This window comes from Phyllosticta citriasiana (genome assembly GCF_038021145.1).
Source record: "Phyllosticta citriasiana strain CBS 120426 chromosome Unknown IWZ02scaffold_2, whole genome shotgun sequence".
NCBI classification, from domain to species: Eukaryota; Fungi; Ascomycota; class Dothideomycetes; order Botryosphaeriales; family Phyllostictaceae; genus Phyllosticta; species Phyllosticta citriasiana.
This window is the reverse complement of record NW_027117279.1, coordinates 1,601,552-1,622,885: the sequence shown is the minus strand read 5'-3', so window position 1 is coordinate 1,622,885 and position 21,334 is coordinate 1,601,552. Positions and strand designations below refer to the sequence as shown.

Here is a 21,334-nt window from a genome sequence, read left to right as displayed (position 1 = left end):
AAGAAATTTGAATTCCACCTCCTTTCTCAAGCAGCCAGCCACCAAGCCAACACAACAGTACAACAACAATTAAGAGAGCTCCGCCTCGCCTCTCCAATGACTCCAATTTTCCCCGTCTCTCCCCTCTAATCCCTTGGATCCTCTTCCCATTCTCCTTTCACAAAAGCCCCGGATCCGATTCCCAACCCACCAACGAAACCACTCACTCACTCACTCATCCTCGGCCTCAACCCTGACGAGCACTTCCTCCAAAAATCCTTCCAAAAACCCCTGCACATCCTCCCCCATGCCCACCGGCGCCCGCGCATCCCACGCATCGATCTCTGCGAATATGCGCGCCGCCTTACCGACCAGGCGACGAATATGCTCGTGCACCTCGCGGCGCCGCGCCGTCGAGGTCGAGCTCGAATGGCTTTGGTTAGCCGACGACGAGGAAGAAGAGGCCCCTGGGGGCATGAAAGACGGTGCGCCGCCGGTCGAAGAGCAACTGGACGAGGGGCGTGAAGCCGAGGATGAGGACGTCGAGGGGCGGTGGTTGTTAGGGTCGCCAGACGTCGAGGCGATAGAGGAGCTGGAAGAGTTGTTGGATGACGAGCCGGGCGTGCTACCTTTAGCATTGTCGCGCTTCTGTAGCGTGTTGTAGTTGTAGGTGCGCCGGTGGAGTGCGGCTTCGAGGGCGGGTATGACAACTCCAGAGAGAGCAGTGATTTCTACAATGCCGTTGTTCGCATTACCATTGGAACTAGCGTTTGAGCTGTTCGAAGTGGAAGAATTTGTGCCTGTAGGGCCAGAATATGGGGCGTTCGGGTTTTTGAAGCTGCGACTCAATGATCGGGTCGTCGTAGAGCGTGGCGCTGGTTGCGCCGGCGCCGGCACCGCCTGTTGCTGCTGTTGTTGCTGCTGCTGCTGCTGCTGCTGGAGTTGCTTCAAGTCCTGCGACTGACGTTGCTGTTGCCTCTGCCGTTGATTATCTTGAGGTGGAGGCTTCTTCGACTCTTGGGCTTGGCGCTGCTGTTCATGCTTCGAAGGCGACTGAGGTTGGTAGTTGCTGCTCCGGCTCGAAGGTCGAGTGCCACCCTCTTTTGACGGAGAGGAAGAAGTATGAGGCGGCGGAACAGGTCGACGTTCTGGCGACGGCATGCGTTGCGGGTTTTGCTGGTAAGATGAACCAGGTCGTGGAGGCGCAAAAGACGGGAGAGGATGTTGTGACAGCGCGGGCGTCTGTTGCGTCTGTCTTTGTGGACTGCCAGACGTACTCTGGCCCGAGGGACGGCGCACGCCCGACTGAAAGGGAGGAAGCAGAGGCAAGTTAAGAGGCATATTGCTAGGTGTTTGTGGCAAACCTGGAGGTGGCATCATTGCACCTTGCTTTTTCGGGCTATTTTGTTGGGTCTGCGGCTGCGAGGGCCTGCCATTTCCAAAGCTCACAGGTGTACCTTCAGTCTGGAATGACTTTCCAATGTAATCCGCAAAATCTTGAGTCTGAACCTTTGGAGAGGGAGGTGGCAATGGCTTCGATGGACCAGAATTCTGCCGATTGGGAGAGCGGTTTTCGTGAACCTTTCCAGGAGAAGATGACATGACCGAAGTGCTGGAGTTTTCTCGCACGGGTGATGGCGGCGCTTGTGGTCTCTCAATGACGGAAATCACGGAAGAAGTCGAGCTCTCTCGGAACGGGGCCCGTGGTCCAAGTGGCTTTTCTGGAGACGGCGGTAATGGTACTTTGCTCGGTGATACAGGAGGACCCGGGGCACTCCTTTTGGGCGGCGACAGATCTCGGGCTGGTTGAGATCGAGTTGGACTAGCAGTCCTGACTGTTGGCGTATTTTCCTCTCCATTTCCCGAAAAGGCAGTTTTCAAAGGCGACAGCGGCGCTGCCCTCGAATCGGTGGTCCTGTCTGTCCGGGACCTAGCATTGGTGGCGGCGTCATTCATCGCTTTGAGACCTTGATTCCTCCCGGCTGGTCTGATTGTGCCAAAGTCCCACAGGTCGTCGTCTATCGCGGAACGCGGCTCCGACTCGCCTTCTGATTCGTTCTCAGATTCGCTCTCCATATCCTTGCCATGCTTCAAGACCCAGCGCTCGTGCCTCTCGATAAGCTCCGTCAAGTAGGTAGTCTTTTTGGCCTTTCTCACAAATGGGTGCTTGAGGAGCTCTCTTGCCGAAGGTCTCTCTCGAGGCTCCTTGCTCAAGCAGAGCTGCACAAAGTCCTTGAATGCTCTGCTGAAGTTTCCATCCAGCGACGGGGGCGGGTTCTTGGGAATCAGAAACAACACCTTCATGGGATGAATGTCGGCGTATGGAGGCTCCCCATGAGCAAGTTCAAGGGCAGTAATACCCAGGGACCAGATGTCTGCTTTGTGGTCGTAGCCGGACTGCTTGATTACCTCTGGCGCCATCCAAAACGGGGTGCCTACAAAAGTATTCTTCTTGGTCATGGTGGCCGAGAGCTGACCAGAGACGCCAAAGTCGGCAAGCTTGACCTGTCCATTAGCGCTGAGCAGAATGTTTGCGGCTGTTAATGGCGTCAGCATGCTGCGAACCAAGTCCCCAAACAAACCCACCTTTAATGTCCCGGTGCAACTTGTTGTCGCCATGCAGGTATTCCAGGCCCATGAGTAGCTCCCGAATGATTATGGTAATGTACTCCTCGGGGATCAGGCCAGGCTTCATCAGGTCCCCGCAGCTTCCGCCCGAGCAGTATTCCATGATGATCCATAGGTCGGAACCCTTGAGGTAGGAGCCATAGTACTTTGTGACGTAGGGCGAGTGGAGCTCGGAAAGGATGGAGATTTCCTGGATAATGTCTTCGACTTCGTCTTCGGCGTTTTCGACGTCAATGACCTTGATGGCCACGGATTGGCCAGTCCGTTTGTCGACGCTAGGGTCACTCGTCAGCGCGCGAGTCAGTGAGGGTGGTAAATGTTTTGGAAAAGCACCCTTTGTAGACCTTGCCGAAGCTGCCGCCGCCTATGCAATTCTGCTTGGTGTAGAGCGTCTCGGGGTCCACGCTGCCGTCGGTGGTGCCGTACATAGCGAATGGACTTTTGAATCACGCGAGCAAGCAGAAGCAGCAAAAGGACAATGAAGCAGCGCAACGCCTGGGCAACAACAACATGCGAGTGGACTGGAAGAAGAGGTTGTAACGACGGGAAGGCGCAGCTGAGAGCAAGACAGGGCTGGTGGGCTGTGGGGTGTTGATATTTCCTGCCTACCCGGGCGGGTTAGATAGATTGTCGCGCACACCTCGTGTCCCGCCTGTCAGCCCTTGCACAGAGCAACGTCTCCGGCAATTCGTCGAGTGGACGCGGCGCGGGGATGATGATTGATGGGTCCGCTAAGGTAGGTAGGGGGGGGTGGGGGCACGCGCACCCTGGTCCAGAGGTGGTGGATGATGATGTAAATAAACAAACACCGTGTGCCGCAACTATGCCGTGCCGCCGCCTGCCCACAACCACGGGCGGTGCCACGAGCGACGTGCAGAGTCGAGTCCAGGTTGGCCACGAGGAGCTGGAGGAGGAGAAGCTGGAGCTGGAGCTGGAGCTGGAGCTGGCAAGAATTGAATCGTCGCCCTGGGAAGCAAGGTGGAGGTTCCACTCCCATCCAACTACGGGTGGTGCAGATGAGGGCGCAGGTGCCGAGCCGTCGTCGTCGTCGTCGTCGTCTGTGCGGGAAGTCTATCTAAGGTATGGCGGAATGCTCGACTTCATATATGCACCCTCCCCGTCCGTCCGTCCGTCGTCCCTCTGACCTCCACCTCTGCGTGCTCAGACTCTTCGCCCCCAGCTGCTACTATGACACCGTCTAGACGCGCGCTTCACTTTTCACTGGATGCGTCTCATGTCCAACCCTTTGATTCCGTGGACGCGCTAACCACCCATTTTTCGCCGCGTCGCCGTCTCACTTGTCATCCCTCGTTCATTTCCACTGCCGTCGCACACGCCATTCATTCCGCCGCCGTGCTCTTCTTTGTAGACGCCGGCATGCCAACCGCTGCTGCGTTCCATTACCTATCACTGCGTCCGTCTGCTTGGACTACATTTCACCAAATCCTCACCCGACTGAACTTCAAGCCAGTTGCAGATCGCCAAAACTCGGCCCTCAAGACCCGGCCGCGGGATATAAAGCTAGTTAACCACGAATGCTCCATGCCCTTCAGCTTCTCATAGATGATCCAACTGCCCATGTTCCTGATCCATGAATAAAAAACGAAACACCAGCCGAATTTGTCCGTGCTCCTGCAGATTCGCATTCAATGCATGTTCATGTTGTCCTCAAAGCAATCACCGCCGCCGTCGACCAGTGACTTCCGCTGTAAAGTCGCTCTCGTCCTCCTCAACCACTGGTGCCGGTGTCTTTCTCTCCTTTTGCCTGCCTCCCCTCCTCCTGCGGTTGTAGCTGATATTACTGGCCGAGTCATCCGGTGCGAGCTCCGAAATGGTGTCGTCGATGCCGTCATCCGTCTCGGTATCCCAGCCTTGGCCGTTCCATCCACCGGCGGTAGAGGCCGGCGTTCCTAGCCTCACCTCAATACCCTCAGAACCACGACGAGCCTGAGCCGCAATGGCGAGTCCGGCGCCTCGTTCGCGTAGAGCCCGACGGACCAGCTCAGCCTTGCAGTGCAGTGCTTCAAACGCGTCCTCTAGGGCTTCCATACCCAGGTAAATTTCCCGCTCAACCTCGGCCAAGGTAGCGATTTCCACCTCTTCGTCCATTTGCACCGGCGCTCCAAAGGAACTTGGAATTCCTGGCGTGGTGCGTCCAAAGGCGGAGCCCAAGCCTGGGGTTCCGTTTCGGGCACCTGGGCTAAACGGCGTCGTTCCACGGGATGGGGCACCAGCACTAAATGGCGTCGTTGTCCTTGACAAGGGTGTCGCTGTTGGCCCTCGGGAGGGTCCGCGGGAGGCGGAGATGGACGGCGTCCCGTACGAAGGTGGCGGGATGGGCCCTTCAGCACCACTCCACAAAAACCCGTCAAATCTTCCCGACACCAGAATATCCCACTCTCCATGACTAATGGCAGCCATGGTAGCTAGGACGCCATGAAGCTCTGGATGGTTCAGAAGGAAAATGGCGCATTCGGGATCTCGGGGAGCGCTTTCCAGGCGGTAGAGTCTTTGAAGCGCCAGTGCAGTCTTGGTCAAAATCTCCGACTTGGGCTTGGATCCGTTGAGGGGCGTCCCTGCGCGAGATCCACCAATGGAAGCTTTGCCTTGGAGAAGTGCGGTGAAAATTGGTCTCTTTTCAGGCTCCAAATGCGTGACCATTGCAAACGTGAGCGTCTCGTCGTCGACAGCTTGCGGCGGGCTTGATGGGAATTGAGGTTGACTGGCGAGCCAATTTTGCACTGCCTGCTTTGTCTTTTTGCTCTGTTTGATGTAATGCTCGCGATATTCCTCCGGGACATCAATGTCCAGCTTTTGCATTGGCGCAGCCTGACTCATGCCTGATATGCCGAGACCAGCCGAGTCTGTTTCGATGCAAAAGGGTGGCCACGCTGGAAGTTCTCGCCGACCAGAAACGAATTCCAATATTTCTCCCCAACTGACTCCGGTATCCTCTTCTGTGGGGGCGTGCAGATCCAGATTGGAGCAGCACATGACACAGCGGCATGTTTCTGAAGAAATGTTGCGGGCAAAAACTGCTTCAAGCCTATCCAGTAGTCTCCGCGCCACAGAACGGTATCCTGTGGCAACGGCGATCGAGCCGCTCTTAGACATTACTTGAGTGTAATCGTCCAACAGACTTCGGAAGGGGGCGAATATATGTTGCACTGTTTCGGACGGCGGGGGCCTAACGCCATTAGGGGAAGAATGTTCGGAGGCTGTGACGAGGGCCTTTGGCACTGTGTGAGCAAGTCCTCCGTTGGTTAAGAGGTAGTCCACTCTCGGGATGTCCGGAGGCATCATTGGCGGCGGGGGAGGGGGCGGCGGAGCGACATTGTTGCTGAATTGCTCAGACATTCGAGAAGCGGGACTTGCGAATACTTCGACCATGGGAGTGCCTTTTTGACCCAGATCCGGGGACGGGTAAACTTGTTGAGTCGAGTTCGGGGTGCGCGGAGAAGAGTCCACAACCGACGGAGAAGAATTGCTGGCTTTGCGGACCCTCGGCGGGTCCGGGGCGATGGAGGTGGCATCAGAATCGGTAGCGGATCGGATAACGTTTGATGATCTTGTGCCTTTTGCACGCACTGCCGTGCTGGGTTTCGAGCTGCCCGAGAGCTCCGATTCTTCGTCGACGGCGGTAGCTTTTCGCAGGCTAGAATGTGAAGTCTTGGTGCCTGCTTCCCGTTGTGATTCAGGGTCTGCGCTGCGTCGGCCAGTCGCGCTGGCCCTCCCACTTTCTCTTCCCGATCTAGTACTGCCGCCAGACCTTCGCATGCTATTTCCGCTGCCTCGTCGCCTCAAGTCGGGCTCGTCGGCGGTCAAGGGCGGGCTCGGGGGAGCAGTAGCAGCATGACGGGCTGCCGCAGAAGCTGATCGAGGCGAAGCGCGGTCATTTCTCGTCTTCTTGCCGAGATCGGTCGGATCCGGCGTTATGGGAGTCCTGACTGCGGATTTGGAAGTGTCGGGCTCGAGTGACTCTTTGCTGTGTGCCTTGGAGAATTCGGGGTAGGGCGAAGCTTTGGCAGGGCGACGATTAAGCTCTGGGACGAGCGACATGCTTGATTGGGATTGGTGGGAGCGTGACGAACGAGGGCGATCACGCTCAGAGTCGTCGTGAAGGCGGTCTCTTGATTTTGGGCGCTTTTTGTGTGAGGTTTTGGAGGAGCGGATTCGGTCGGGATTCTTGTCGCGGGAGCGGGTGGACGGGTCGATGTCGGAATGGCGATGCTTTCGGCGACGGGCGGGCTCTTCGTCCCTGGAGCTCATGGTGGGTGGTGCTTGGAGGGCGGAGAAGGAGAGGTGTCGGGGGGGTGGTAGTTCAGGTCAGGCCAGGACGAGCGGCTAGACGCAGGCGCAGGTTGGGATGTGATTGGGCGAAGGTGAAGCGGAAGAGGAGCGGGTCGGCGGCAATCAACTGCGAAGATGCTGGTACAATGGGTTTTGGATTTGGGTATTGGGCTGTCCGTCGGAATGACTGAAAGTGGATGTGGCGGAGCCCAAGAAGCGCAAGAGGTGCAGGCTGGTCGACACGTCAGAGGATCAAAGTCCGTCCGTGGGTGAAGTCGATCGCCGTCGCGCCGCTCCGCAGTGTGCACTGGACCCTACGCGACCCTGCCCTTCCTTTTTTTTTTTTTTTTTTTTTTTTTGTGGGTAGCGATCAGTCCCTCGCATCCTCTCAACTCTCACCAGGCCAAGCCACAGCTACTGCGCACCGCCTCGACACGGCCTCGAAATAAGCTCAAGCGCCCACGGGACTTTTTTTCTCTCTCTCTCTCTCTCTCTCTCTTTCTTCTGCCTTTCTTCCCTTGATCCATCACCAGGCCACGCCATGTGCCTTGCGGGGCCACGCGCTCTGCCATGCCATTCCGCCACGGACTCCTCATCTCTCACCGCGACCGAGGAGCTGACCACCTCACCCACCTACCGGTACCAGCTACTGTCGACTTTCACGTGCACGAAAAAGCGTCGAGACATGCCATGGCGCCCGCTCCATCTCCTCCGATGCAAACCTCCGCTCCCAGCCAATGATTTCATCGTGCTTCTGCCGTGACGCCTCTCGAAACACCAAAACCAAAGGCCTCACGCACTGCACTGCGTCTGCAGCTTTCGCTATGTTCCGAACAAGCCTTTTTGTGTTCTCGTACTCTGCTGAGAGCTGGGTTGTGCCTGCTCCCACTTGCAAAATAACTGGCTGTCTTCTTGCCTGTTACGAGCGGATGAGCTGCACAGCTTGCGCAAACATGGACCCGCATGGCAGGAGCTCTAGCTACACGCAACGTCTACCTTCTGCTCATTTTTTGAGTCCAAACCAATACAATCCACATCTCTCTCTTGGTCCTCAACATTCACCTAGATCGTCAGATCCAACTCGTATTCTACTATCTACGGCACGGCTGGCCCCGCTGTCTCTATTGACCTGTGCATTCTAGGGTTTTGCTTTGCCGGCCGGAGTAAACCTTGTGTCTCCCTCATTCTTCTTCTGGTCCCTACAGCAACACCGGGCAAAATTCGTCAAAACGTCTTCGTCAATTTTTCTTTCGCGCGGGGTTGCTGGGCCCTTCTCTGCCCCGGCCTCTCCAAATCGAAGTCCCAGTCCGATTCTTGCATCCCTCTCCGAGCCGGCTCCCGCAGCTTATCGCAGCAGATTTCTAGGCAGATCCGCGGGCAATGAGCCGGCAGTCGAGATACCCAACTTGCCCACAGACGTGGAATTCATTCGAGACCCACCACATGGACATCAGACACAAGCGACATTTGTCAATCGAGCCAGCTTGAGAAGTCGGCTCGTCGGAACGCTTGAGCAACATCCCGACTTTACATTGAGCCAAGACCGTCCTTGGTCTCCAGATGACCATGTACTATTCTCAGAGTTTGATCTACCAAGAACGCCTCTCGGTGATTCCTCTACAGGCTACTTTCCAGCGCAGTATGACACCTCTCATAGGAACAGCGTAGCATCGTTGGCGACTCAGTATGAAAAGCCCAACGCAACATTCATGTCGACCCAAGACATGAGTGCACTTCGCCACTCCTCCAACAGCCTTGATCTCGTACAATCAAGGACATTCTTGTTTAGCAGTCCAGAGCTGCAAAATCTGTCATCAAGCACACCTGGTCAACCATCTCCACAGTGGTTGGTAGGTGACGCGGACCAAGACTATTTTCGCACCCGAAGAGCATCAGGGGGACCGCAGGAGCAGCTGTGGTCCTATTCTGGTGACGGTCCATCACTTACTCGTCATCATTCAGAACAGTCTCACGACTCTGCCAAGGGAAATCCAAGCTTGGAAGACACTTGCGCTGCTACGAATGAAGCGGATCGACAAGCAGGAAATGACGACGCATTCAAAAATGACTCTAATTCCAATAAGAGCCCAATGCCAAACTTGGCTGCCTCAAGACTTCCGGCAGAGATCATTCAGGAGATTTTCTTGTACCTCCATCCCAAGGACTTCAACTCCGCAAGGCACTCTTGCCGCAACTGGATGATATCTAGCTTAGACAGCAGCCTCTTGCGGACCATGCTACAGCGAGGAGCTTGGTGGTGTGGTGCACATGGAGAACTTTGGTCCCACACGACTGACAGTCGTTCCTCAGAAGAATGGCTGCTCAGCCGACACCTTGCGCGGCAGTGTGCGCTGTCTTCGGGTTGGACTGGCAACGGTGTGGACAAGAGCTCTTCAGATGGTGCCTGCGCGTTGGTGAAGACGGCCGAGGTCAAATTCTCCGAGCTTTCTCACGGCTACATCGGAACAAGTGGAAACCCAGCCCCTCCTCTGATCTTTGCTGTCAGCATATGTGGTCAATATCTCATGATTGCCGAAGCAAGCATGATTTACATTTACTTGTTGGGGGAAGGTGGCATTCGTCTTCTGACCAATGTTGTCTGCCCTCGAAAGGCTCTGGCCATGAGCATGGATGCATCTGAACACCGATTTGCCATTGCAGTCCTGTTAGAAGGTCGGATGGGCATGGTCTGCGATCTCAAATTCGGACCCACCCATCGCGAAGCTCCAAATGTTCTTCCTGGCGATTACATTGAAAGCACTTCCGGTAACCGCTCAACATCCGGGCCTTCGCTCTTCACCAGCCGTCTGTATCCTCTTGACTCCCGGGCAAGTTCGGGTTTTCAGAATGCGAGTCACATGGAAACGCCTCAAACCTTCAGTACTGTCAATGTCCGCAACAGCGACATGAATTCTACTTTGTATGAGACCACGAACCCAGAAGCTCACAACGAAAACCTCATCAATCAAACGTGGAATTTGCATCTTCATTATTTGGACCATTCCCGCCATTGTCAACGAAAGCACAAGCACACGATATTCTGTGATTACATCTCGCCAAATGGCCGAATGCCCCTGGAAAATGGCCCTCACACCATTTACCGTCATCTTTGCTCTGAGGACGATCCTCCGCGCTCAGTAGCCATTTGCCCACAACGACGCTGCGTCGCCTTTGGATGCAGTTCCGGAATAGAGTTGCACTGGATAGACGCTCGTACAGGACAAGATTTGCAGCGCTGGTTCCCTTTGAGCGCTCCCTCCGACTTTCTCTATTTTCTGAATCCACGTCCAGGCGTCGACTCTGCTCACAAATTGCGCATAATAAGTTCCATAGCGCACCCACAAGACCGCGAAGGCATACGCTCAAGGTTCTTTCCAGAGACTCCAGCAAACATACTCGCATGGGACTATCGCGCAGTCGATCGTGAGAGTAGATGGTACCAGGGACTTGGCACCGGCAGAAGCGTCTCGGGAGGCTCCTTTGCACATTCCCGCGACTTCACAAACTCTACCTTCAGTCCGACGTCTCCAGCGTCTTTGAGCTCCGCCGTCCCGTCCACTGACCATTACCGTGCAGTGCCACTTTCAGACGGGTATCATCATCTCTTTACGGATCCAGTAAGCTCAGCATTGTATCTAGGCTCCGACGCCCCGCTTGGTGGAGGCGTCAAGCTGTTGCGCAAAATCCGGTTCATTCCACCTGCAACGGCAGTTCCTAGGTTCTTTGCGCCAGAACTGCTTCCACCAACAGCATATGCAGTGGGGGCTGCGTTAGAGATGGGTGCGCGAGTTGCAGCAGCATACGGGTCTGCAATTGTGCTGTTCAATGTCCCCGCAGACGTGCTGCTGGCCAGCCAAACAGAGACTGGACGAGTCGAGTGCAGCATCGGCAGCTGCGGGTGTAGTGGCTCTGCCAGAAACAACGCAGATAGACGCAGCAGCAGGAGCAGCAATGGCCGTGGTAGTAATGCCTCTGCCGCCGCCGCAGACGCAGAGTCTTGCCAGTGTGAGCGTTCATGCGGCAGCACTGGCGCAGGCCAGCGCACGTGGCGCGAATGGTGGGATGCAGCATCGTCGACGCTGCTGCCAGGGCCCCAATCACCGTCGCTCCCCAACGACTCGTCGTCCCACTCGTCCTCGCGATCCATGTCAGCGCTTCCAACGCCCCCGCAAACCCCTTTGGAGGCGGAGCCCAGCCGCGTCGCGCTGCCCCCATACCCCCATCCCTCAACGCCTAACAACCCTGCAGATGCGTCTGGGGCAACACCGGCCGAGATCCTTTGGCCGCTCGCGCTGCACGGCACGCTGCTCGGACACGTCAACAACGTGGTCAACCTCGCAGTCAATGATAGCCCGGAACTCACCGTGTGGGCCATTAGCGCAGACGGCAAGGCTGAGAGCTGGAGCATTCCATCGGCAACCAAGAATGCACAAGACACGGCACCGGCAGACGTGGACGGCGAGCAGCGCCGGCATGGAGGCGCTATCAAGACTCAAGAGGGTCATCTTGATGACGGGATCAAGAGAAGCGTTGCCTGTCGCGACGGCCGCATCGTCGACGTCGTCGATGAAGTGGATCCGCCTGAGTGGTGGGACGACAAGAGCTACAACGACGACGATTTTGATGATGAGGCTGGCGGCATCGATGACTTTAACGAAGACGGTTACGAGAACCCCCCTTTCCGCTTTGAATACTCCGCTCCTGCTGCTGCTTCTGGCTCACACTTTTACTTCGAAGAAGACGACAACGAATTGGGCCGTGATAGCAGCAGCAGCAGTAGCGGCGGTGCTTTCGACGGCATGCACACCGTCGCCGAGCCTAACGATGGACATGGCCATGTCAGTGCTGGTTGTGTGGCTGGTTCGTCGAGCATGATCGTATACCGCCTCCCGCGCGCAGTCATGGGCCCAAGACGCGGTGGTGGGACTGACGGCTCGTTGCACGGTGGCGGCAGCGGCGCAGTTCCAGCTGTAGACGGCGTCGATGCGCTGGCATTTGGGGATTTCGTCGTGTTTGGCGGAGAAGAGGATGACATTGATGAGGATGACTAGAATGGCTGGATTGACGTGCGTGAATTAGAAGGTCGTCAGCGGTCGAAATGGGATCGAGACAGAAGGGCCACCAAGCCAAGGGGTCGGTCATGGTTCCAATCTTTCACCTAGCATCGTTAATCGGAGACGTCGATACCTGACTCTTCTTTGACATTTCAAGATGGATGCATTGACCTGGCCCCTCCTAATTCCTCCTGTCTCTTGACCAGTGCGTGTCGAAAATCGTGACGCTCCTGGGCTGGCCCATACGGCTGCGTCTTGAGGGTGACCGTACACTCGTTTGCCATTTCAGTTGTGCCTGAGGCTACAACTTCTGCATCCACTGTGATGCGCCATGGCATCTTGTCTGTCTATTCACCAAGATAGAAAATGAAGACTCTGAAGACTCTGCCGAGCAGGAAACACCAATGCGGCGCCACACACACACACACACACACATAGATATACACATGGGGGGGAAAGAGGGGGCGCTACGTCACGCCGTTGAGCGAGTGGAATTTGATCGATTCTATTGGGAGAAAGAGAGAAGGAAGGGGCGGTGGCGCCTGATATGCAGCGCCCCTGCACTTGACTTGGTAGGTAGGTAGGTAGGTAGGTAGGCACATTGTATGTAGGTACCTTAGCTACCTTAGGTTTCTGCAAGGACACAAGTAGTTTCGGCGCCGTGTGCTGGGTGGGGGTGGGGGGGGGGGGGGGGGGGGGTAATCTTGGTTTAAGGTACTTTGATTTGACCTTTTTTTCTCTTTCTTCGGTTCTTCGTTTGCTTCCCCTGAATCCTGACGACCGGGTAATGACTACAGGCATGAGAAAGGAGACGAAGAGGAAGAAAAAGGAGACGAAGAAAAAGGAGATGCAGGTACGCTAGCAAGTAAGTTGCGCGATCCGGTCTTGGTCGCGACGGCTTGTTGACGACGTCTCGTCTCGTCTCGTCTCGTCTCGTCTCGTCTTCGTGTCCGATCCGGGCGGGCTCCGTCCGGTGCAGAGCGGACGCCTCTTCTTTCGTGGCTGGCGTGCGCGGCATGGCATTGTCGCGTGGGCGAAGCAGGGCAAGGCAGGGCAAGGCACGGCATGGCAAGGCATGATGCGAGGTGAGCAGGCAAAAGAGGGAAATCCGCTTGACACGGTAGCACCTATGCCCGCTGCTACTGTCTCTCCCTACAATGCTGGTGCGGCGGCGGTACTCGGGGACATACATGTACATGGTACCATTTCACACCCGTCACACGCTTGGCAAGATGGATGGATGGGAAATCATCCGCCCCTGACTGACTGACTGACTAACTACATGTACTTGAACACTGATTAGCCGGCCGGGTTCCTGGCTCGTGGTGGTGGCAGTTGGCGAAGCACGCCCAGCCCAGCTAGCACCGGCAACAATCAGCCGGTTTGACTAGAGCCTCAGGCACGTCTGGCTCGCGTGCGTGTTGGGAGTGAGCAAGCGAGCGAGCGGGAAAACAAGCGAGCTTATTCGCGTTCCATTTTCATTCACTGCTGGGACGACAGATGGACTGACGGATGGAAAATGCGGTCCCGGTTAGTCCGTCTCTCCGTCTAGTCTCAGGACATGTCGGGCGATTTCTGGCATGTGTTTTGGGAGGAGCAAGCAAAGAGCCAAGGAAAAAAAAAAAAAAAAATTTGAAAAAATCGTATGAGCAAGAAAGACCAGGGAGTGCGTGAGCAGCACCGCCATGATGTGTAGCCGAAGTGCTGCTGTTGCGGCGGCTGACCGGCCGGCAACTCCCTAGCGAGCGAGACGAGGGTCTCGCGGGAAGACTTGTACATCATCCATGCGTTGTCTGTGTCTCTGGTCCGGGGGCTCCACTGTAAACAACTTGCTCTCTCTCTTCATTGCCGAGCGAGCGGGTGGACTGATCAAGGAGGAGGACGCGCACGCCTATTTAGTCAGTCGGGTGGGAAGGAAGCGAACAAGCGGGGAGCATGAGACAACAGTCGACTTTTCCTCCCCGGATTGATGATGGTGATTTGCAGGCGCAAGACGGAGTGGCTGATTACTCAACGTCAGTGATTCAGTTCATCGACGATGATGATGATGATGATGATGATGATGATGATGACGATGCTGATGCTGATGGTGATGGGGAACCTGGATGATGGGACGCAGCTTGATGCTTGGATATGTGTGTGCCGTCTGTCGGCCTTCGGTGATTGCACGGCTGTACCTAGGGATAATGGCTGCAGAGAGCGGTGCAGTAGTGCAGACAGACGGCGGTCGATGCGGATAATGACAAGTGAGCCGCGTGGATGATAATGATGATGGAAGAACCGGGCGAGCTGGCTGGCTGGCTGGCTGGCTGGCTGGCTGGCTGGCTGATATGAAGGGAGAAAGATGTGGAGACGTCGATCTTGCAGTGTGCATATGTAGTACCTCGCAGTAGTTTGCAGCAAACTGTGTGAGGGACGGGAAGTGAGGAGAGGCAGCTGCAACCAACAGCGCAGAGCCAACGGTCATGGTTGCGGTTCGAGTTGCACGGCGTGGCGGCGGTGGCGCGTGGTAGCCACGGAGAGCTGAGCAAGGTGGTAAGACGGCTTGAGGTGAGAATGTCAGGTTTACGTAGGGGATGGAGACAAATTTGGTGACTGAGTCAGGATGCATCGTGTCGTGGAGAGGGTGCAGAAGGTGGGGTGGTGTGTGGATCAGCAGCCAGCCACTCGTGCTCTCGGCGATCAAAGGGTTCCGGTTGAGGTGGAGCGGACCGTGAAGATTGCGGGTGGAGCAGGGAGAGAAAGAGAAAAAGAAAACAAAAAGGGTTGATTAGAGTTTGGCGACGGGTTGGGGGTGGTCAGAAGGGCGGCTGCGGCCAGTAGGATGACGAAAGTGGACAAAGTGTAAGTACGAGGAAAAGGCCATCAGGTCAGGCGGACTGGCAGAGGAAAGCCATGTAGCGGTGAGAGGTGAGGTCGAGATAATTTGGCCTGGGGGAGGGATGGGGGATCCTAGAGGTGGAGGGGGATCTTTTTGTCGGCAGGCGAGCGAAGCGCCATCGTGGTCATGGCCACATAACATAACGGGAGTTGGGGGGTTGGAATCAGGATCTGACTCTGCCCTGGGCTGCCTGCCTGAGGCCTGGGCTCGCTCTGCATGGATGGGTCCGGGTGCTTGACGATATGCCGTCACACCAGCTCCATCGAGGCCGGTCCAGTCCTCCCGAGTTACCAGTTACCATGCTGGAGTCAACCAAGTGTTGTACCTGCAGTAGACAGCGACACGTGCGAGGCCAGACTCCAGCGGCGCAGGCAGATTGGCTCGTCGCCGTGTGCCGTGGATGCGTGAGCACAGCCAATGAGTTTCAGCAGCATCAGCAGCAGCAGCAGCAGCAAATACGCCGTTAGATGGTGATAGCCCGTCCCTGCCCAGACTTCCCGTAGCCGTCGCGTGCATTGGTCCAGGTCCAGGGCCGCCCACTGCTCACTGCTCACTGCTCACTGCCCACTGCTCGCTGAGCTCCTCTCACCACTGCCCCCCCTCCCCTCCCCCCCCCAAAATTCGTGGCGCCCTCTAGCCCACCACCTACACCAGCATCCCCAAGCCGCATCGTTTGTCCCATGTCCTCCCTTTTTTTTTTTTTTTTTTTTTTTTTTTTCTTCCACTTCCCCTCCCCTGCTCTCCTCTTTTCTCCCATCCTGCTTCCTCACTCCTCACTCCTCACTCCTCACTCCTCACTCCTCACTCCTGTTGGCATCCGAGAATCAGCAGCGTTCCACCTACCCTCTAGTGGCCCCGGCCGTGTCAAGTCGCGCTGATCATTCTAACCGCCATCCATCCATCCTGCAACCTCACATCCTTTCCCGCAACAGCCGCACGACATTCCTGATCCGGCCCCACACCCTGCTCGTCTAGGCGGCTTTGAGCCGCCGTGAGCACCACCTCAGCACCCCGTGAGAGTCCGACATGGTGCATGCTCGCCATGACCCTCATCCTGGCCATTATGCCGCACGATACCCTCTTCCGCTCAACACCCCCATAACCGCCACCTTTCCGCCCCAGTCCTACCACCTTTCGCCCTCGCCCTCGTCCTCGCCCTCGCACTCGCGCCCGTTGCACGCCCTGCGCGACTCTCCAGAGCCTTCGCCTACCGACCACGACTTTTGTGCCAGTCAACCCCAACAACGCGCCGGGCCCCGTCCCACACGACAGGCAGACCCCGGCCACTCTCGGCCAAGGCCCACTCCCACTAGTCCTCTACATCGCTCCTTCTCTCCCCGCCAATTCTCTTTTTCGGGCGCCTTTGCCAGCGCCCGCCAACCCGACGACCTCGACGACTGCGCCGACCTCGAGCTGTCGCGCTCCTCGCGCAGCCCTGATTCCTTCCCGGACCTGGCCAATCCAAGCTCTCCACGCTCGCCGCACAACGTGTCGGATGGCCTGCTAACCGCTGGTCCTGAACATTTTCCCCGCGACGACTCGCCAAATATCGAGGCCCACCAACTTCCCGCCACCGCTCCTCGCCTACAGTCGTCCCTTTCCGACAAGGGCCCTGCTGCCCTCTACTCGTCCAGGCCATACTCTTATGCGCAGCTTCGTTTTCTCCCTGGCGCCCTCCACGCATCACGTCTGTCGCCTCCGGCGACCCCTACCACCATGATGCCCGCCGCGAAGCCGGCACCAAACCTGCCCGACTTTCGAGCCGCCATGCCGCGCAACACGTCCATCGACTCGGCCGTCTCGTCAATATCCTCGGCAGCTTCGCAGCCAAATCCCAGAGCAGCCGTGGGACAGCTCGCATACAAGCCTCAGGACACCGCTGCTGCTCAACCGCCAGACTTTACCGCCCTGATCCAAGCTGCAGGGTCCGCCGAGGCGGCCCTATACACCATGTGGAAGGAGAAGCAGAGCCTGGAAAACCACAACCAACAACTTTGGCGCATAGTGACGAAGCAAAAAGACATGGTGGTCGGCTTGAATAAGGATCTGGAGAGAGCGCTCAAGGAAAGGGAGCGCTATCGCAGGAAGCTTAAAGAAAATCTTGCTCAGGCGACTCCGTTGCCCCCCAACGCATCCAAGATTGGCGATGCTCTGAATCGGGAGGCGAGTTCTTCGCCAGCGCTGAGTGAACTTCAAGACACTGCGACGAGTAGTCGAAAGAGCAGTGGAAACGACATGTTTCCAACGAGCGTCCGGGCTGTTGGTCGCAAGCTTTCAGAGGAGCACACGCCCATGGTACAGCAGTCTCAAGGTGGCCGTTCGCAATCGATTTCTTCTCAGTGGTCATCCGGCGAGCCTGCTAAATCGGTATCGGCCAAGCCCCAACCTGAACAAGTCAATCGTGTGCCGTCGCCATTGAATGCCAAAGCCGGTGAGAATGTCTCGGTTCCACCAGAGAAACGGGACGGCGCGCCTGGACCTGCGGCCCCTCGGGCCCTTCCAAAGCTCCGTCACCTTCAACTCAGAGAAGAAGCAGTAGGTTCTCGAAGCCAGGCGGACGATGCCGTTTCTCCAAAGACAACCGTGTCGGACGCTTCGCTGCAAACGACCAACAACAAGGCCCTTGCTCTTTCTTTCACGTCTGCCACGCCATCGGTCAGCTCGACGGAATTCTCAAGCCCCGCCGAGGAGCGCTCGCACCGAAAAGCACCACCTGCTCCGCTCAACCTCTTCCAGACTCCGCGACCCTCCGACCCTCGAGACGAAGACGAAGAATCTGATTCCGACTACGAGGAAGTCTTGAACCTGGACGTGGAAGACATGGGCGTCTTTTCCCGCGGGCGAAAGAAGACGCGTGAGGATGATGACTTGCAAAGGGAGTATATGGCGAAAAAGGAGGCAGAGGCCCGCAGTCAATCAACTAAGAGCAAAAGTAAGAGTAAGAGCCAGAGCAAAGGCCACCAGGTTGCCGAGGGAATTCCATCTCCAAAGGTCTTGGCCGCTGGCGGGACGGGACTTCCCAGCTCCCCGCGCCTCGCCCAAGCTCCTGGTTCCATCAACGCTTTGCTGAGCCCAGCCCACTCTGATGGCTCCGCAACCCAGCGCGTCGTTTCACCTCCTCTCATGAGCCCAGGTTTGCCTGTCAGTCCACGTCCAGGGGACCGTCCGCCTGGAGCGCCCCACCCTCGCCAACCAAAGTCGGACTACTTCTCACCGCCTGCATTGTCGCCGCGTGGTGCCGGTGGTTTGCCTTTGTCACCACGCCCTCCTCGTGATGCTCTACCTGCGGTGCTGCCGCCGCAGTCGGTCGCGTCACCACACCATTCGCGCGTCGAGCAGCCGTCACAGCCTCACCAGGAACAAGCGGCGAGTCCAAGCGGACAGGACCGGCAAAACCCTCCACCATCTTCCTCAATCTCAAATTCAGAGTCGGACAAGAGGGGTAGTGGCAGCGGATCCGAGTCGGAACAGCTAGCCCCAGACGGGATCAGTCGAGAGCTTGTTTCAGACCAATACCCTAACCTCCTTTTGCCGCCTAATGCCCTCCCACTAATCCAAGTCAAGGTGTTCAGCTCTCGCTTGCGCCCTTCTCGATTGAGCGTCATGGCTGCCGGTTTGATTGACGAAGACCCTGTTTTCCTCCTGTCAATCCACTCGCGATCAAGCGGAAAGCGGCTCTGGAGAGTCGAGAAGACACTTAACTCGCTTCCGGTTCTCGAATCTCAGATCAAAAAACTTTGCGAATTCACCGGCCAGCTTCCCGACCGAAGTCTTTTCAGTGGTCACGCTCCTTCCAAAATGGACGCTCGCAGGGCTGCGTTGAACGGTTATTTCGACAAACTCCTAGACACTCCGATGGGTGAACGAGCAGCGCTCGTCATTTGCGAATTCTTCTCCAGTGATGCGTTTGGAGCCGAGGAGGAGACGCCCAAGCCCAGCGCGCTTTCCTCTCCACGACACCTGTCACAGTCTCCTGAAAAGGTGGTGACCAAAGAGGGATACTTGACCAAGAAGGGAAAGAACTTTGGCGGCTGGAAAGCCCGTTATTTCGTTTTGGAGAGTTCGGATTTCCGATACTACGAATCGCCCGGCGGACCACTCCTTGGTTCCATCAAGATCCAGTACGCGCAGATTGGTCGACAAACGCCGCGAAACAAGGGCAATCCGCCGGATGACGACATGAGGCATGCGTTCCTGATTCTTGAGCCCAAGAAGAAGGATCCATCCACGAAAGTGTCCCACATTCTGTGCGCCGAAAGTGACGAGGAGAGAGACGCGTGGATTGAAGCGCTCTTGCGCTACGTTGATCCAAACCCCCGACCGCCAGAGCCACCCAAACCTGCCGCTGCCCCCGCCTCTGCCACCAACGAATCCGATCAATCACGTCCAGCTGAGCATGCGCACGATTTTGTGCAAGAACAAGAGTTTGAAGTGACGGAACCAAGAGGCAAACAAAGTCCTACCCCGCTGGTCGAACATCGAGGAGTCGAAAGTCCCACACCAGTACCGGAACAACGCGAAACGGCTCTTCCGGTACAAGGCGTTAGCTACGAGGACATGGTTGCAGCCGAAGCCCCAACGAAAGTGCCAGGTCTCGGTGAAATGCCTTCGCCAGCGCTCAATTCCGTTCCTCATGACCACCGCATGATTTCCGCTCCGACCAACGGCATGAAAATCGAAAACGCCGAACTTTGGGGAAACAAGGCTATGCCGGCGCAAACACCTATAAAAGACAAGAAGCGCAGCATATTTGGTTTCGCAACCTACCGGGCAAGGGCATCGACTGATCTTGCCCCCCCAACTCATCACAACACAACCGCCGTCATGCCGCAGAGAGAGACTCCTCCATCTGTCCGCCCTGTCTGGGGCATCCCGCTGTCCGAGGCCGTGCAATACACTCAGCCTGCCGGCGTTGACATTCTTCTCCCCGCTGTCGTGTACCGGTGTCTGGAATACCTCAAGGCTAAGAATGCGCACCGCGAAGAAGGCATCTTCCGACTGAGCGGATCAAACCTTGTGATTCGGGCGCTGAGAGAGCGCTTCAACACCGAGGGCGACATCAAATTGCTCGAGGGTGAATATTACGACGTGCACGCTGTTGCTTCGCTGCTCAAATCATACCTGCGCGATCTTCCTACTTCGATCCTGACGAGAGAACTGCACGTCGAGTTCCTCAAAGTCCTTGGTAAGTTGGTTCGGCGCCATGCTCTTTACACCAAAATTAACAATCTCCAGATTTGAATGATCGACAGCAAAAGCTCGACACCTTTAATGTGCTTGTCCACAAGTTGCCGCCATGCAACCACGACATTCTGAGGGCTCTTTCCTCATTCCTGATTGACATCATCAACAATGCTGATGTCAACAAAATGAACATTCGAAATGGTGAGCAACACGGCTGTTTTTCCGCATGGTAAACTAATCAAGTACAGTTGGAATCGTCTTCTCGCCGACACTGAATATTCCTGGACCTTTGATATCCTTTTTCATCAACGACTACGATCAGATATTCGGTGCTCCCAGGGAGGACAGTCAGCCTGCCGTTAGGGAGGTTACGGTACCCAACACCAAGGTGCCGGACGCCGTCCGCTCTCCTCGTCTTCGCACCTTTTCCGACACTGCTGTCATGACTCCCAGCCATGCGTCGTTTCCTCCGCCTCAAAAGCAAGCACAACAAGGCCAGGGCTTGGGACGGTTGACAATGAGCCACAACTATGACTCGCAGGCTCTGAACGGTGGCGCTGTCTCGGCTGACGCTGGTTCCGATGCTGTCCATTACAACCTAAAGAACAACACTATGAGCTCGAGCGGCGGTGCAAGAGATGCGAAGACAAGGAGAAGGGAGAGCAGCATGCTGCTCATGGGCTTGGGTGGAACGCCCAAGAAGAACAGTAGGCAAAGGCTCCGAGAAGACACCCCGGTGGTTGCCGAAGAAGGCGCCTACGAATACCCCGGATAACCGTCCTCGACCTTGACATTTTTTACTTCTCATGGTAAACCTTGCCAGAGGATTGCCGTCTGCTTTTTACACATTCTTCTACTCATACTTGATGGCTTATTGCAAGACATGGCACGTGCGTTATCCTCTTTCCTTTTTTAAAGCGTTTGGCAGTTCGTCTTCTCAGCATACGGCTATACCCAGATGAATCTTTGCATCACCTTCCCCCTTTTTCTTGTCGACGACGCACGGAATCATTACCTTTTTAGCAAAGAGGCATATCATTTTACGACCCACCATTTGCACACTAAGGAGCACATGGGACACATGGAACATGCCCTTTTTTGTATTCGTAGTCATATAATCGTTTCTTTCCTTCTTGTCGGATGCATTTTCTATATGGGTTTATATTTACTCTTCGGTTAAGGTGGCTCTAGTTTGTTTTTTGGGAGCGACTGTCTTTTCATTTCAGGTTGCAAAAGGTTCCTGTCTTTTTGCTTGTTGAATTCCAGTTCAGCCAGCCAGCCAGCAGCCCGTTCAGTTAGTCGTATTCCACGTTTGACC

At 56.2% G+C, this 21,334-nt stretch overlaps 6 protein-coding genes across 6 annotated transcripts; 3 read left to right on the top strand and 3 right to left on the bottom strand.

Annotated features, from left to right (window-relative positions):
* Positions 1-210: 210 nt before the first annotated feature.
* IWZ02DRAFT_467641 (kinase-like domain-containing protein) lies at positions 211-3,035 on the bottom strand (the record flags this gene model as incomplete). Its single annotated transcript, XM_066768575.1, has 7 exons — positions 211-446; positions 609-710; positions 735-1,221; positions 1,365-1,378; positions 1,437-2,516; positions 2,566-2,882; positions 2,941-3,035. The coding sequence occupies 7 exons, from the start codon at positions 3,033-3,035 to the stop codon at positions 211-213; spliced, it is 2,331 nt and encodes a 776-aa protein (XP_066626287.1).
* A 395-nt stretch (positions 3,036-3,430) lies between these two features.
* Positions 3,431-4,170, top strand: IWZ02DRAFT_430123 (uncharacterized protein; the record flags this gene model as incomplete). Its single annotated transcript, XM_066766033.1, has 2 exons — positions 3,431-3,687; positions 3,810-4,170. 2 exons carry the CDS (start codon positions 3,431-3,433, stop codon positions 4,168-4,170), a joined length of 618 nt encoding a protein of 205 aa, XP_066626286.1.
* A 114-nt stretch (positions 4,171-4,284) lies between these two features.
* On the bottom strand, positions 4,285-7,440 carry IWZ02DRAFT_370881 (uncharacterized protein; the record flags this gene model as incomplete). The annotated part of the gene is made up of 2 exons (XM_066764526.1): positions 4,285-6,837; positions 7,366-7,440. The coding sequence occupies 2 exons, from the start codon at positions 7,438-7,440 to the stop codon at positions 4,285-4,287; spliced, it is 2,628 nt and encodes an 875-aa protein (XP_066626285.1).
* Positions 7,441-8,621: 1,181 nt separating this feature from the next.
* On the top strand, positions 8,622-10,760 carry IWZ02DRAFT_371662 (uncharacterized protein; the record flags this gene model as incomplete). Its single annotated transcript, XM_066764582.1, has 2 exons — positions 8,622-10,333; positions 10,439-10,760. Coding segments are annotated over 2 exons (2,034 nt in total), but the record flags the coding sequence as incomplete, so codon positions are not given.
* Positions 10,761-13,856: 3,096 nt separating this feature from the next.
* IWZ02DRAFT_135232 (uncharacterized protein) lies at positions 13,857-14,641 on the bottom strand. Its single transcript, XM_066761671.1, has one exon. The coding sequence runs from the start codon at positions 14,560-14,562 to the stop codon at positions 13,981-13,983; it is 582 nt and encodes a 193-aa protein (XP_066626283.1). The 5' UTR covers positions 14,563-14,641; the 3' UTR covers positions 13,857-13,980.
* A 1,083-nt stretch (positions 14,642-15,724) lies between these two features.
* On the top strand, positions 15,725-20,883 carry IWZ02DRAFT_135195 (Rho GAP domain-containing protein). The gene is made up of 3 exons (XM_066761670.1): positions 15,725-20,017; positions 20,068-20,217; positions 20,265-20,883. The coding sequence occupies exons 1-3, from the start codon at positions 15,859-15,861 to the stop codon at positions 20,789-20,791; spliced, it is 4,836 nt and encodes a 1,611-aa protein (XP_066626282.1). The 5' UTR covers positions 15,725-15,858; the 3' UTR covers positions 20,792-20,883.
* The last annotated feature ends 451 nt before the right edge of the window (positions 20,884-21,334 follow it).